The sequence below is a fragment of the Lytechinus variegatus genome, chromosome 1 (assembly GCF_018143015.1).
Source record: "Lytechinus variegatus isolate NC3 chromosome 1, Lvar_3.0, whole genome shotgun sequence".
NCBI lineage: Eukaryota > Metazoa > Echinodermata > Echinoidea > Temnopleuroida > Toxopneustidae > Lytechinus > Lytechinus variegatus.
Window position 1 is genome coordinate 91,473,445 of NC_054740.1, and position 16,952 is coordinate 91,490,396.

General features: G+C 34.9%; 2 protein-coding genes across 2 annotated transcripts in view; one reads left to right on the forward strand and one right to left on the reverse strand.

The window, feature by feature from the left end:
- Positions 1-9,659: 9,659 nt before the first annotated feature.
- On the reverse strand, positions 9,660-16,760 carry LOC121405599 (TGF-beta receptor type-1-like). The gene is made up of 6 exons (XM_041596532.1): positions 16,753-16,760; positions 16,373-16,617; positions 13,312-13,458; positions 11,990-12,124; positions 10,927-11,057; positions 9,660-9,952 (listed from the first exon to the last, which is right to left on the reverse strand). The coding sequence occupies exons 1-6, from the start codon at positions 16,758-16,760 to the stop codon at positions 9,689-9,691; spliced, it is 930 nt and encodes a 309-aa protein (XP_041452466.1). The 3' UTR covers positions 9,660-9,688.
- The window catches only part of LOC121405608 (protein odd-skipped-related 2-like), a 17,234-nt gene continuing 17,040 nt past the window's right edge, over positions 16,759-16,952 (forward strand). The window contains 1 exon segment of the mRNA XM_041596543.1: positions 16,759-16,769. Within this exon segment, the coding sequence (XP_041452477.1) occupies positions 16,759-16,769 (11 nt within the window).

Below are 16,952 nucleotides of genomic sequence, written 5' to 3' on the forward strand. Positions count from 1 at the left end.
TTGTCCCCCCCCCCTTAAAATTTAGGTTAATGACCTTTTTTTTTTTTCTTGTCAAATTTTTTTTACATGTGTCCATCAAAAATTTTTTGGTAGACCCCCCCCTAATTTTTTTGGCTTCCGCCGCCAGTGATGAAACCTGCTGTTTTAGGCTTACTCTTATCATTGATTTTGATTGGCTACTGCCATTGATGCTAGAATGGCAGTAGACATTCTATGCAAGGGGCAAGTTTTAAGGGATCAACAGTAAGTAGTCATTAGGAGCAGCAAAAAGGGGAGGGGGTAAGACTAACAAATAGTGAAATCATTTTTAATTCATTTTTTTTAATGATAATAATTAACATAGTGCTTAATACAACAGTTTCTACGCTCATTGGAAAGAGAAAAAAGTAGCAAAATACAGTGAGAGAGAACAGGATATGGAATTAAGAGGACTGCTTAATGAGGTGAGATTTGAGGAGTGTTTTGAAAGATTCAACAGTGGATGCATTACGAATGGAGATGGGGAGATTGTTCCAGAGTTTAGGGGCAAGAGCAGAAAAAACATGATCGCCATGAATCATTTTTTATTATTTTTTTATTTTTTTAGAGGTATTGTACAAAAGCACAGTCCACACCTTTCCTACTCCTATTCATTCTACCAATTAGACGAAAAAGGGGCAGTATCTGACCTGACCCCGGTAGATGGTGTTTATTTCCAATTCATCTAATGCCAATTCGTCCAACTCGTCTACCATCAGTTCGTCTTCTCACCACATGGTCTACTTTCACTTAGTCCAAGGCCATTCCGTCTAATAACCAGTTGGTCCAATAGCCATTTAGTCCATACACCAGATGGTCTAATTGGACTAAGTCTTAATTGTGCAATATGAATGAAAATGAAATGGATATTAGACCAGCTGGCTATGACACAAAATGGTGATTAGACAAAGTGATTATTGGACCAAATGGTTAATGGACCAAATAATGTTTAGAAGAAATGTTGATTGACAGAATGGCATTAGACTAAATAAAAGTAGACCATGTGGTGAGTGGACGAGTTGGCTGTAGATGAATTGGCAATTTACCGTAGATGGTCACGGAGACGGATCTAAATTACATGATGAAAAATAATATTTATGTGTGGCGCGTGGGGTGGATGTGTGTGTGTTTGTATGCAATCTCTTGAGTCTTTGACACTGTAAAGTAATGTTCAATCGCAATACGATACTCAAATAAAATAATACAAAACAGAAATAGTCCATAACATGAGTGAATCATTTATTGGACGATACCATTGCAACACACAGCGATAAACAGGATACAAAAATACATAGTGTTTACACAATGTGCCAAACACACAAACAACAATGACACATTTAATGACAACAGTGACAATGGTAACCAAAGCATGAGCTTACACTTACGCTCTAATGCTTTTTTATAAGTTTTGCAAAAATCATGATAAAATGAAACTACATTTTAATAAAAAGCTTAATGTGTACTTTATACTCCAACAACAAATAAAAAAAAATTAAAACAGCTTCTGGGACCTAAATAAAAGTAAACAACATGAACACCTATAAATACTTACAAATCAAGCTGAAAATGTTTAACATTATGAACTAAAATGCCCATTAGAATTTAGATTGCATTATTTAATGATGAAAACCCACTGTATCAAATATTTTCACACTTTTTCCCTTGCTTGATTTACACCATCCGCCTAAAATATGAAGTCCATCCTGAAAAAAAATTTGAATTTGAAAAAAAAATGAGAGGAACATGATAGTGAGAGTCTGAACATATTTCTGAAGAATTTAATTAATTATCAATTGGATTTATTCGTTAAAAGAAAACTCACTTCAGCCAATAAGAATACTTTTCATAATTAAAAATTTATAAATTCTTATATGGTGATTAATCGTTCAAAAATGAAATGCTTTATGATGAATCATGCTAACACATTTCTGTTTGATCACCTAAACTTTAGAGAATCTAATAAAACATTTAAAAACAGAATCTATAATTAAGAATTCAAAAATCTTTCAATATTATCCTACAGTTCATTACTGATGGTAAAATTTATTTTAAAAAGAATGTGGCACAAAATACAATGGAAGGTGAGCTTGCACACCATGACAGAGAATTGTCAATTGCGTTCTAGTGATCACATTTTGTCTAATAAAATCTTCACTCTTCTGTAGGAGCAAAATAAGTCCAAACTCTCATGATCCTGCTCTCAATTTTATTGATGCTTTATTAAAAAAAATTAAAAGCTTTGTCATTTCTTTTCTTTTTTTTTTACATATAGAGAGGTAATGAAAGGTACCAATTCACAGAATGTATATACAGGATAACAACAAATGCAGTATACCAATTGACATTGTTTCAATAATGTATGCTACCACTCAAACATTCTACAGCCAGTTTATATTCTGAGAAGTGTCCACAGTGCTAAGATATTAGAGTCATACACGTAAACGGAAAAGGCTATCTAAAATGAAAGTCAATCATTCTTTGTACATTTGATACATGAATACACGTTATTCTTCGCAACTCACAAATTCTAATTCCTGTACTCCTGCCCCACGTTAAAAGGCCATACAGGTGTCCCTTTTCAATACCAGAGATCCACATAAACATACTAACAACTATGCAATTTGATTTGGTATCATTATATATATATATATTTCTAGTACATGTACACAACCTATATTTATGGCACATATAATCTTCCTTATTCACATCCTCTCTACCTAATAACATACAAGTATTATGAGAGGGTGATGCATGGATCAAAATACAGCAGTTATCATGTGCACGTGTGCTTACATATTAAGTGAAATACATAAACACCTATACAACAATGAAATCAATGGACAGTAAATGCGAAAAGAATATCTGATATGCAGCTATCAGACATATATACAAAGTATAAGTAACAAGTTATAGCCTCTCAATATCATAAAATGTATTCACGACTGTTCCCATATAGAGGTGTGTGTGATGCCTCTCTTGGTGAAAACGTGATATCCAGGACTCCCAGGAGATTCTTGAGTCTCTAATACACTTACAAATTGCAACTAACTTTCTATAATAGCACTTTGTACTAGTGCTACATTGATCCGAATATCATCATTATCACAAAAATGGGAGTTGCTGTCATTGATTCCTTGTACAAAGTAAAATCTTTTGGGTTTTGTTTTGTTTTTATAGTACCAGGTAATAATTATTCTGCTTTATTATTGTTAAACAAAGTGAAAACAATATCATATTACATAAATTGTCGAACAGTTATGTGGAATAGTATATGATAAAGAGAGCATCTCTCAAACCATGAAAAAATCATAAGAAGAAAATAAAGATCATTCATCAAGAAGCTAAACAAAGATGACCTACCTCGTCATTGAATACAGACAGCAATTCAAATAACAGCCTTTGTATTTCATCCCTAAACACACTCTCAACCTCACACACAAACAGACATGCACATAATTACAAATTAACTTCAGGATGAAATTAAACCTATGCCTGAGCATTAGGAACAGAAAAAAAAACAACAGTAATATAAATTTTTGTCACTTCAATTAAAAAAAAAAACAAATTGGCCACTTGGGTTATTCACATAAAGAAATGGTAACCAAATAAGGTCATTCTCAACATTAAAAATACTCCCTTATCCTTTGTACAGCATTTCATTATTAAATATCCTGAAATTAAAAAATACACTACACATGAAGAAATCTATATTAATAAATCTGTTGTTTCGCTAAAATTTTCTGTAATATCTCTCTCATTGAAACAAAGGCAAAACAAGCAATTTATTGTTTCTTAAGAGCTCTACTGCCAATGCATAGCTCTGGTATAACAGCTGCGTAGTTCATTTTCATTACAATTTAGCCCTCTCATCATTAACAATAATACAGCTGCTCTCTGGTTAACATAAAATACTTTCTGGTCTTCAGGGTTTTCACATTTTACAGACTTTTGACACTGAGATCTAGGGATCATTTATAGTAAACACCACTATTAAAATACCATTAAAAAACATGAGAATATATTAGGGAATCATCAATTAATATGGCTTCCCCTTTTACAGAAACTCAATTCTGCTATTATTTGAATAAAAATATCAATAGACTTATCAACATATGCACCTACATGTACGGAGGCAGCAGGTCCACTGAATCTTTCATATTACGGTACTTATTATGATGTTTGGCATAATTCTTATCAATCCAAATAAGAATAACTGGTTGTCTCCTACTGTGTTAAGTGATGAAGTGAGTGATTCTCTTCTTTTAGGGGTATATTTACATCCTCTTGTTGCCAGTGAGATGAAAACCAGAGACAGATGGAATAGGCTACATACACACAAATCATTAATCATTAAAAATCAATTCAAAATCATCAATAATCCAAATATGATTTAAACAACAGGAGATCATTCATCACAAAATCTCTCTCAAAGTATAAAGCATTAGAAACATAACACAAAATATACAGAATTTTATCAAATAAAGGCTGTAGCTCTCACATTGTCTAAATTTTACAAGAGATTTAGAATAGTCATGAAGTATCTTATAGTTTTCCATTGGTTCTTTCTAGTGGTAGACATTCAATGTAGCAGCACAGTGCTTATATATCATCATTGATTAAAACTAAATTTGGACACACACGTTTATAATGGTTGATTAAACTCTAAGAGAAAAACCAACCTAATACACTTAATCAATGCAGCCGTTAATGTTTTTGTAAGGAGAATCGCCCAGTCCACATCAGAAAAATGTATAAAAAATAACATTTTGTAAAATATAGAGAGATAAATTTGTCTCACTTCTGTCTTTAAATTCACCTTCTCATTGAACAAGGTTCACATGCAGCATCATTATCACAAGGAAGAGGACAGAAATAAAATCAGATAGCATTTACCTTCTATAGTCGGTAAATACTTCACATATAATATTCACATGAAGTTTAGAAGTCTTCACACACAAGAGCATTGTCATTAATACTGGATCAATATGTTCTCCTACACAAGGGCATATAAAAAACTAAATGATAAATATAACATCACAATTTAGTAAAGAGTGCTTTTTCACTTTTTAGTAACCATAAAATGGTCTTTAGTTTGGGCCAAAACATATGTACCTGTAGTTTACTGACTGAAATTGATGGCCAATTGGCAGTGCTTAATTTGAGATAAGGCTGTATTTAAAGAATAAAGAAAATTGAAATTTTTCATGAACCATGACATATCATATACTTCATTACACCACCTAGACTTTGAAAATACAGCATCCAGCGATAAACAGCTGTAAATTAATGTTTTGAGTACTATTATGCCCTTCTGCAGGTGAACTTTGAACAGCATTAAAAATTGCTGTTGTGAGCAGATACAAGAATCACATACACATATCTTAAAATCCTAACACATGATGAATTCACAAAATCACAAAAACTGAACATGATACAGAAATCAGAACATATCTACTACCATTGTATGAATAGAGCATCAATGTTTTCTTTGCAAGGTGAACAACATACAGATTTAACATTGTAGGGCAGGTTATTACATGACTGTAAAATATGATAGATAAACTGAAAGAAAAAGAAGATAGAATGCTAGAGGATAGACAGAGGGAGAAAAAGAAAGAGATATGAGGTGGGAGGAGAGAAGAGAGTAATACATAAAGATGTAAGCGTCATTCAAACCAAGTTCCAGACCAGGTACAATGTTTTGAAAGGCTTGTAACTCAAAACAATGTTTTCATACAATTTTTGTCTTTGTGATTACTGAGAATTCAATTACAAATGCACCTGAAAAATGAGTTTTGAAAAGAAATCTGCTAGAAGCACTATAACTCTGTTTACACTGATTTCATACTGCCCTGTAGAAGCAAAAAAAAATTGGAACTGTGAATGTGACCTCTCGGAGTCAAAATGCACAATGCATTTTAGCAAAGACAAAGATAGATATTGGGGGAAGATTACTGTTGATGAAAAATTGTATGAATACTCTCAAAGAAATGACATTTAAAATGTTGTATTTTATAATCATTCATTATCTGTAAAGCGCTTAGAGACGTCGTTTCGATATATTAAAAGCAGATTACTATCATATCTGTTTCTGGGTGCAAGATTAGAATGACTACACTGAAAAAATCGATAGAAAGAAGAGGGTTTGAGAAATTGAAAAAGAAACCAGAAAAAAATTAAGAGGATGAAAGACAGATATAGAAGATAAGCAGGAACAAGGGTAGATGAATTGTTCTCCTCATTAATTTTTTCGATCACACAAACATTGCAGTACTAGCAAGTTTAGTCATCTCCAGCATGATTAAATCATCACAATGGATACTCGCTATTGCAATAAACAATTTAGTCATGATTTGATGAGCAATTCTATCAACTACATCAATATATAGTAATTCTACATTAACATGATTTAGAGTTGCTAGGAGAACTGGACAGTTGTTTCATACAAGTGAGTTTTTCATTAAGCATTATGAAAAAAAAACATTTTTGAACCCCAAACATTTCCATAAGTTCAGTCAAGATTCAGTTCCAAACAGTATTTTCAATTTTTGTCCAAGAAAAACCTGTACATGATACGGGTTTGTGGGGAAAATATTTTTCTTAAAAAACCTACAGTAATTTTAGTTTAAAAAAGCATTGCTGTCTTCTTGCATACCCATCAGAGATAAAAGGATTTTAACTGTTGTAATCTTGCTATTACAGCAACTACCATAGTAACAGGGCTCAGCAGCTAATCATAATCAAGGTATCAACGGTAGTTACCATTCTTGCAAAGTTATGTAGTTGAAACTCTTTATGCAATGAGTCCCTATTCTCCAATCATTGCATACCATCCTGTTTGACTCTCAGTGTTTTTGATGAAAGTTACCCATAGCTGACTTGTATGTGTTCCTGTTTAAAGTTCTTATCACTCGAGTGAACAATGCAATACTGTTTGGTGCATAACCCCTACTGTTTAGCAATTTATCATCTTCTTTCCTTACAAGAATGTCAGCATTTAAGTGAGAAAGAAAAGGTATCATAAACAACAAACATTCACTTATATCTAATTATGTACTTGCAAATGTATACACAAAACAAATATGGGTGCTCTTATTTCATATACGAGTTTGAACAATCATTCCTGCATTCTGTGTACTTCAGTCACAATATTCCCCAAATCATTTTTTTTTCAGCCATGAACAACATAATGTGCAACATTGCTATATACATACAGTTATTCTAAATAGCCATTTTGAATATTGATTCATACATGAGATACATTACACTATATGGACTGGATAGGGCATGGGTTTGCTACAACACACTATACATGTATTTACAAGCAGCGGTATGTACAGCATGTTACATTGAGAATGGCAAAATGAATATTTTCATGATGAACAAGTCATTCACTTCACAGTTATATACAGACTCTATGTATAGAATGAAACAGTACATTTATGTTTTGTTTCTATATTTCCTACACACCGTTTAAATCTCCCATTATACAAGCTGATCATGCTGATCCATTCACTGTCCTAGATCTGTACAAACTCAGCTTAGATATCAAGGTCTATATTATCAACACCTGCCATCATTTGATATATCTGAAAACACCAACATGAAAACAAGGCTATTGGACTGAGATCACTTTGACAATCCAATAATTCATTATATATCTGTTGCTGTTCACAAATATATCAATTTTCTCTCTCACACACACTCTCTCAGTCTCTCTTTAAAAGATTCATATACAAGAGAATGATGAACTGTGACTGTAATCTACCCTGCAAAAAGTTACAGATGACAGTTTTCAATTTGGGATTCTGTTGAATAACACATTCTCTGTCCATCCAATTTATATCTGTAACAAGAGAAAAATTCAAATTTTTCTGATAATGTTTTTGATTATTTCTGAATTCAAGGCACAGCTTACATACAAGCTGGACCAAAAAATAAGATGACAAACTAGCTTCCGAAATCCATCTCTTCAAGCAGATTTACTTCATGATGCATTTCTAGACAAATATGCTCAATTTCAACAAAATTGTTGTTGAATTTCTAGGTTGATATTCCTAATTGCACTATGCATTGACGAGTAATGTTGATATGAATACAGCGCCGAGTAATAGTTGAGCTACGTTCCTAAATTTTGAAAACCTGAGATAATCTTGCCATTCTGTTGGCGCTACTTTGACTACAAAGAAAAAGTTTGGAAGGATCTTCAAGCTAAACTATTTCTTACATGACACTTGAGCTTTCAAATTGTTTACATTTACTATTTGTACCAATCAAAGGTTGATTCTCACGGACTAACCCATCCACTATAATAGAGAAATTACCTTGCACTGCTTGATTTGATTTACATAAACAAGAAAAGCTAAGGTAACAGAAGATATCATCCTAAAGACCTATTTGTCTGCAATTTGAGGTATCATGCTAATCGGGTTCCTGAATAGATGAGTTTTATGATGAAGAGCTCTTCTTCTGACCCATTGAGGCAAAGGTGCTGCCTCATCTCCTCGTAGCCAGTTTGGTGACTTCATCTTACAAACCATTGTCCTACCAACAAGGAACCATCTTTCTCAAAGACTTTTCTAACCCTGTATCATAATCTATCTTAAAGATTTACTTTAATAAAATAAAGGCTAGATTGATATCTTTTAATGTTAAGGATTTGTTGTACTTGTCTCACAGTGCATGTGTACTGTAAATGTCAAGTACAAACTATCTGTGTTATCGTTATCCTCTAATGGATTTCTTTCACATGACTCAAATTTGTTCTTTCTCTGGTCCTCATTTAAACTTGGGTTCTATATTCAACAGTCTGCTCTCTGCACCCCAGCTCATTTGGTTGATTTAAAAAACACAATCGATGTCTCAAGTAGGAGGAGCAGAAATCTATTACTGGTAATCTGATAATTACCAGCCAGCCACTCTCTGTTTGTGTTAGATAGATGAAAACGAACTCAACACTCTATAATAATTCTGGTCATTTTAAACATTCTCATTCAAGCGATTTCTTCTGATTTAAATGCTGGTTATTCTCAGATATGCTCCTCCGAGATGCAGTCTCAAGCAGCCGTGATTCAACGGCCACACAAGATGCACTAGGATTGTAGCTTCACTTATCCACTTCTTGCAGACAAAAACTTCTGTTGACCAAGTAAGAGGTGATCCGAAGTTTTGATGACCAAGACCAGTAGGGTCAAACTTCCATCATTAGGCTGTCCAAAGCACCAACTAACTTCAGAAATAATCATTCCATTTATAATCGAGAGAGCCTGTTTTAAAGGGGATTGTTGAATCAGGTAGTCCTGTATACCTAACATGGTAGGATACTAAAGAAACATGTAATGTTGTCTTAATCACGCAATGTTTCTGTGATTAGTAACGGGAAGTCAGGAGCTGTTCTCTCAAAACAGTGGTCTCTAAAATGCACAATATTCGCTGTACTTGTCTGTTAGATGCATTTTAATAATGACACAGTGATATCACATTATCCTTCCCCATGTTCTCTTTATGGTGACTTGCACAAATCTCACATGACAAAGCATACAGTCCACCTTCCATTGTCTGTGTTCCAGAGAATCTCTCCATCCATCAACAATACTGACAAGAAGAACTCTTATCTCAGAACAAAGTTGTAGACATCCTTCACCAAAAGAGCTGTTGGTAAAAACCCCCACTAGCTGAGGATGGGGTATGGGTTAGGACCAACCGGAGGATGCGAGGTAGGGATGATGGCAGAGGGGGGCAGTCTCCCCTTGAGGTCGTCCCCGCTCTGCGAGGGGTCACATGTATTCTGCATGTTTGCCGGTGGGAGTAAGACCTCGGGTTCTGAGGGTCCCATCAAACCAGCCAAGGTCTTCTTGATACGAAGTGCAGTGAGACGGGCAGCTCCGTTCTGATACCAACACTCCTTAATCACCTTAGCATAAGATTCCATGATCTGCATAAGCAACAAGGGTAGAATGAAAATCAATAAAGTGATCCCAGTTCAATTAGTTTTAAATAAAGTGAGAAAGCCTGAAAACATGTTAAATAGAAATCAACACAGATGTTTGAAAATGAAGCAAAAGAAATATTCAAGAAGGTACGTATAAAATGGCATAAAGACATCACAACTCAGTGCATTCTTAACTGTGTAGAGAGTGATAGACAGGAAATAGTTAATATGAAAGAAAAGAATGAGATCATAGGAGCAAGAATTGAATTAAAATAAAAGGAAATAGACTAATTTCTTTCTGTTATGGATATGCCAATACTATAACTATCTTATCATATATATATATACATGTATGTATATATAATGCAGATATCATAATTTTCAAATGATGCCAACAGCCCAAATTCTCATGACTGTAAGGAATGAAAACAAATGTGAATATAAATAATGAATCTATATGAGAAAAAGATATATGAAAGGGCTGCACAAGTTTTCATTTGATTAATAGCATTCTAACGATATATACATTTGGGAAGGGAGGTATATAATTAAGAAGCCAGTGCTGTGGAGAGCATACCTAAATGAGGGAATTATCAGAGACCCAACATTACCTACTGCAATTATTAATCTAGACAAAAATTATCTCTGAAGACATATGGTAAGGGTTAGGGTTGTGACACAGTATTTGGTTCAGAAAGATTGATTAGTATCAGGATTAGGATAATGTTTGGGATTAACTATGCACATATTAGTCATTTTACTAGTTGCATCATGGAATGAAATATCATGGGTTAAAAAAAACATCAGCATTCTTTTCTTAAATGCTGAGAACGTTATTTTTTAATGCAGCCACTATAATGATATATTCTCACCTAGAAAACTGAAAAAATAGACTAGTAGTCATTGTCTGGTGATTTTTTGAAGAATGGCAATCTTTTTAACATTCCCGATAATTAAATAGCTGTCTAGTATTTTACCTTATGACTGTTCCATCTGTTAGGAATGGGTGGTCTCCTCTTCTCAACACACACTATCCTCCTCATTTCTTCAATAGGAGGATCCATTGGTACCCATGGGTGGTATGGTAGACAAAACTCTTCATGGATACCTATATACATGAAAACAAATATGGCATTTCATTATAACTTATCCACTCTAATCCCCACCTTCTTCACTTATAGCTTTTCCTCCTACTTATTATTTTTTTGTTAATGAAGTCTAGTAAGAAACTTGCACAGGATTTTCAGTGATACTTGATTACTCTTATGTTTACTTTTATGAACAAGATCCATAAACTTTCAGTTACGATGGTAATTCAACAAATACCCCAACATGGCCAAAGTTCATTGACCCTAAATGACCTTTGACCTTGGTCATGTGACCTGTAACTCGCACAGGATATTCAATGATGGATGTTCAGTGATAATTGATTACTCTCATGTCCAATTTTTATGAACTAGCACCATAAAAATTGAAAGTTACGATGGAAATTCAACAAATACCCCTCACATGACCAAAGTTCATTTACCCTAAATGACCTTTCACGTAGGTCATGTGACCTGAAACCCTGGCAGGATGTTCAGTAATACTTACTTTATTACCCTTATGTGTACGTTTCATGAACTAGGTCTATATATTTTCTAAGTTATGTCAATTCAAAAATTTAACATTAGGCTAAGACTTGATGTTGACGCCACCGCCTGCCGCCGTAGTCGGGAAAAGCGGCGCCTATAGTCTCGCTCTGCTAGGCAGGGGGAGGTTGGTCATACGAAAATGTTGATCATCTTATGGGATTGCCCTAATAGCTATATGTGAATGCATACTCACATATTACTGTAGACTGATTACACACAAACACAAGAGTGAATACTGCTCTTTTTCTCTATCAAAAATATTAATACTCCTTATCAAAAAGAAAGATATTTGGTAGGATCAATACCCCCCGAGAGAATTTCTGAATCTCGAAAACAATCACTATTTTCACTATCAAGTATACGTGACACATTAATTTTGCTAGTAAATGGAAAGCAGGAATCTTACCAAATACTGAGCATCTTCTTCCCGTCTCCCATAGTACTAATCCAAAGGAATATACATCAGCCCGCTTGAAGGAATCAAAGTGATTCATGTTAATGGTATCATCTAACACCTCTGGAGCCATGTAACGCTTTGTACCTGAAATGATATCAAGACACAGAAAGATATCAATGTCAAAATCACCACCACTATCATCATCACCATCAACATCATCATCACCACCATCTTCATGATCATTATGATGATGATCATCATCACCATCATTTTCATCATCATCAGTTCATCACTGTCATCATCATCATCATAGCAAATTTCTAAATATCACAATAATTGCCCCTTGACTGCTTCCTGAATACACCATGTTCTATTACATTCTTCCATTTTATAGTTAGATTTGGATTTCACTCTGTAATGATTATTGAAGTTCTTCCTCCAATTAAACCCAAGATGTTTAACTTAATTGAACATCCTATCTCTATTGAAAGAGAATTCTGCTATGAATCAGTTATATATAATATTTCATCCATAAACTGCTTGGTTTTCAGTGTGAATAGGCAGTCTACCTCTACATTCAAGAATGTCACCCTCCCCCCCCCCCACACACAAACACACACACCCAGCATGATGAAGAAAAATGACTCCTACCCCCTGTGCTGCCAAGGGTAATTAATTGCTGCTAGTCATAGATAAACCCACTTGGTCTATTAGCAGATGGTCTAATTCTCAGACTGTCTGACACCATCATGGCTACACCAACTTAGTCTACTAGCAAATGGTCTAATTCTCTGATCATCTAACACCATCATAGCTGAACCAACTTGGTCTACTGGCACATGGTCAAATTCCAAAACTGTCTACCATCATAAATCAGCCCACTTGGTCTACTGGCAGATGGTCTAACTCTCAGATGATTCTCGGATGACCTAATTTCCACTTTGTCTACTTATTATTTTGCACATTGTCAAAATAAAATTAGGTCCATACACAGTTCATCTAATAATGTCTAGACTAAATTGTGTTGGACCACATTGATATTTAACAAAATTAATATAGCTTGAATAAAATTGGACGAAATGTTAAAATGTGCTTAACAGTAATTAGACCTAACGGTTAGATGAACCGGTTATAGACGAAGGAATAGACCATATGGAATGAGACCAATTGTAAAGTAGACAAAGTGGGTGAGGACTAAGTGGCAATTTACCTCTAATTCTTACCAAAGCTATTCCAGTAATACTTGCCAAGAGCCTTGCTAGCTCATCAACTAACACTTTTATCATCTCTCTATCATCTATTATCAAAATTGTTCACAAGCTTCAATTTACCTATGCGATTGTTGGGGAAGATATCCACTGTATCTGTAACAGAGTCATGTCTGACAGCAAGTCCCAAATCAGCAATAGCACACTGACCATTGCGTTTAACCAGGATGTTCTTGGACTTGATGTCTCGGTGGGCAATGGCTGGTTTACCTGGAGATACAAACAAGAAAATCATTTTAGTCTGGCTGATGCATTCATCTGTATTAACTGATGACTTGTGGTATGACAACATTGTTCAAAGAATTTTATACATGTTTGCCATCTGTATATCAAGATTTTTTTTATTACTAATTGCCCTTTCCCCGTACATGTTTAATCAGATGCATGATTGCCAGTACTCTACAGGTTGGACTATCCTTGTCCATTGTATAAAAACTCTTTAATTACAAAGGGCTCATAAACTAATATTTCATACATGGTTTCAAAAGCTAAAATATGTAATGATATATGAAATAATAAAAATTTTCACAACACGACAGATCCAAAAATTGATTCAATATATCTCACATATCAAGATGGTAATACATGAAGACATTCCTCATCACTTTCACCTTGATATACTTGGGTTTTGCATCCTACATTTTACCTTAAGTATTAAAAAAAATGCTATCCTGATAACTGAGCAAATCCTGAGAGATCCCCTGTCGCAAGAAATTTCAAGGATAAATTCCTTGTACAAAAAAAATCTTGCATAGGTCTCTCTTCAGCACCATCATTCAATGGGACAAGTATATAGCAATCAGGTCCCCATAGACAATCTACAGAAGCTGGAATGGCCTAAATTATCTTGTGGTTCTAAAGAAAGATATGTATCATATAATTTCATCATCATCATCAGTGTATGGAAGAAGGCAAGCCTGTCGAGACTTCCGGTCGTTCCTTCTGATTGTACTTGTTCCAACATGACTATTTAAATGTAGTGTTGTCAGTCGGTCCGGGATCGGGATGAATTCCGGCGGTCTGAGGCTCCGAGACGGTTCCGGGATCAATCAACTTAGACCGTATCCCGGCAGGAAAATAAAATCAATAATGGCCAAATTCATGTTGTAATATTTCCCTAATTAGTAATTGTACTTACGAAATACGAGAGAACAATTTAGTTCAACTGGCTGTGTGCACATGCACCTCGAAATATTACGCAATTACATAGCTATCTGTACTTGTCGATCGCATGAGCATGCACGCAATCTAGCTTTGCACACGGCCCCGAGAGATATACACAGACAACAATCGTCTACTGTATAGTCTCATGTGCAGACCTCTTTCGCCTCAGTTCGTTTTACTGAGTCATTCATTTACCCCATACTTTCGAGTTGAATCTGCTATGATATGTATGGACTAGTGAATTTATCATGAAATAATTTACTAACAATTGACGATGATGATCTATGAGTATTTGCAAATTTAGTCATTTAAAAAAAGTCGCCATTAATTTTGTGATGATTGTATTTGTTGGGGTATTTTCTTGCGAAAGGGTTTGCAAATAACAACTAGACGAATGCGTATCATGTTTCAGCTGGTTAGAGCCGGGAGAGAGAGCTAGAGAGAGAGAAGGGTGGGGGGGGGGGGGTTACGGGAAGTGCTTGGTCGTTCACGACTGGGGACCATCCGTCATCTGTTGACTTGATGTTTACAATTGCAAACCAGTCGGTCAAATCATGGAGCTGTTAATAGCTCTATGGTCAAATCATTTCTCCTAGATATATTTCGACTTAAATTATAAAATTGTACCAAAACGCTGTTAGAATTGGCGATGTTTAAAGTGGCGTTGTTTAAACTTTGAAACAACATTGTTTTGAAAGTCATATCATACCCTATATGTTGTAAAAATATGTTGTTAAATGCATCAAACAAATTATCAATGATATTAACAGTTTTAAATGATATCCTTGGAAATTGCAAAAAATATTTAAAAAAAAACTGTTTAAAGTTTAAATTTTTTTTTATTGGTTTAATAGTTTAAAAATAGTTGTATATTGACTGGCTTAAACAATGTTTCTTAATATTTAAATAGTTGTTCAAAATTTTTTTTTTACTGTGAATAGTCTGAGTATCTATTCAAATAATGTTTTTCTCGATCGAAAGTAATTCATGATTAAAGAAAAAATGAGTTTGTTGTTTTGATGCGAAGTGCTGGCCGCCGGGGGACTAATCTTGTGTAAATTTCCAAATAAGCTTCTCTGATAAGATAGTATTCACTTTTCTCAGTAGTAGTGATATCAGGAGATATCTCCTTGGTGATATCATACTGTTCAGAATACGAGAGAGGGAGAGAGTGAAACTGAAAGTTAATCCATATTCCGGGTTAGCTAGGGCCACAGGCGCACTGACAAGACATTACGCAATTTGCTTATAACTCTCAACCACGTGCGCACCGACCACAGATCAGTGGCACCGTACCGACACGTGTGTTATTGGACTGTCAGATCAGCAGCTGGGTCGACTCAAACATAATTCGGGTCATGTCAGTGGTCATTAATGTTTACAGTTTGCGGTGGTGGCATGCTTTGACTGTCTCATCATTATTTTCCCCACGTTTTGAGTGAATGTTTACAATTTGCGGTGGTGGCATGCACACTTTGACCATGGAGCTAACAGTTAATAGTTCTATGCTTTGACTGTCTGGTGCACCGCCAGTGCGCAATGTACATGTAGGTATACACTTTTGGATTGCATTTGCGTGTGAGATATGTTTCGGGATTCGGGACGAGCCGGGATCCGATAAGGAAATTTTGAAGTTGCCGGGACAGTTTCGGACCGGGATTTTTTTTCTAGATAACAACACTATTTAAATGTCTTGTGAATTACATGCATGCATGTTGCATGGAGGGTGGACGGATATTTTTCTTTTTTTCATCATTTAGGGGAGAATTTGATGACGGCAAGACCAATGTTTGTCCAGTCTATGTTTGAAAGAGTCAATAGATGGTGCCGACACAACAGATGAAGGAAGATTATTCCATAGGTCTACAACCCTCTGACTAAAACTGTTCCTCCTTAAAGCAGTATTAGACCTCTGTTTAAACAATTTGTTGGGGGTTTTTTTCATTCAAAGACACCATACCTTGCATGCCCATAATCTCCATGTGCAGATGAGCTAGTCCAGTAGAAATAGAGAGTGCCATTCTCAACATTCCAGGTACATCAATTGAATGGGCATTCAGGTAGTCAAAGAGGGATCCATTTTCATGGTAGTCACTGACAAGGATAAGCTGGGTCCATGTTCCATTGTCTAATAAAATAGAGAATATTCCACATTCATGTTGTAAAATACAAGAAGAGTAATCAAGTGCATTATAAATTTGTGTACTTCATAGAATCAATTACTTGCAACAAATTTATTCCTTTTTAATACCCTACTGCAAAGAAAGCAATGGGAGGCTTGTGGAGAAGAAAACAGATGACCTAGAGCAAGGCATCCAAATGAAATGGGACAAGAATGACACAGCCATGAAGATGAGGTTTAAAGCAAAAGGACGATCTCATTAGTTTACAGGCAAAATGGGGAAAAACTATGTAAAAAATGAATTTTATGAGTATCATGGGCTATAAAAGGAATACAATGAGTATCATGGGCTATGCTTATATAGGAATCTGTCATTGCTTGGAAAATTTTGACCCTGTTGAATACATACAATTTTCAC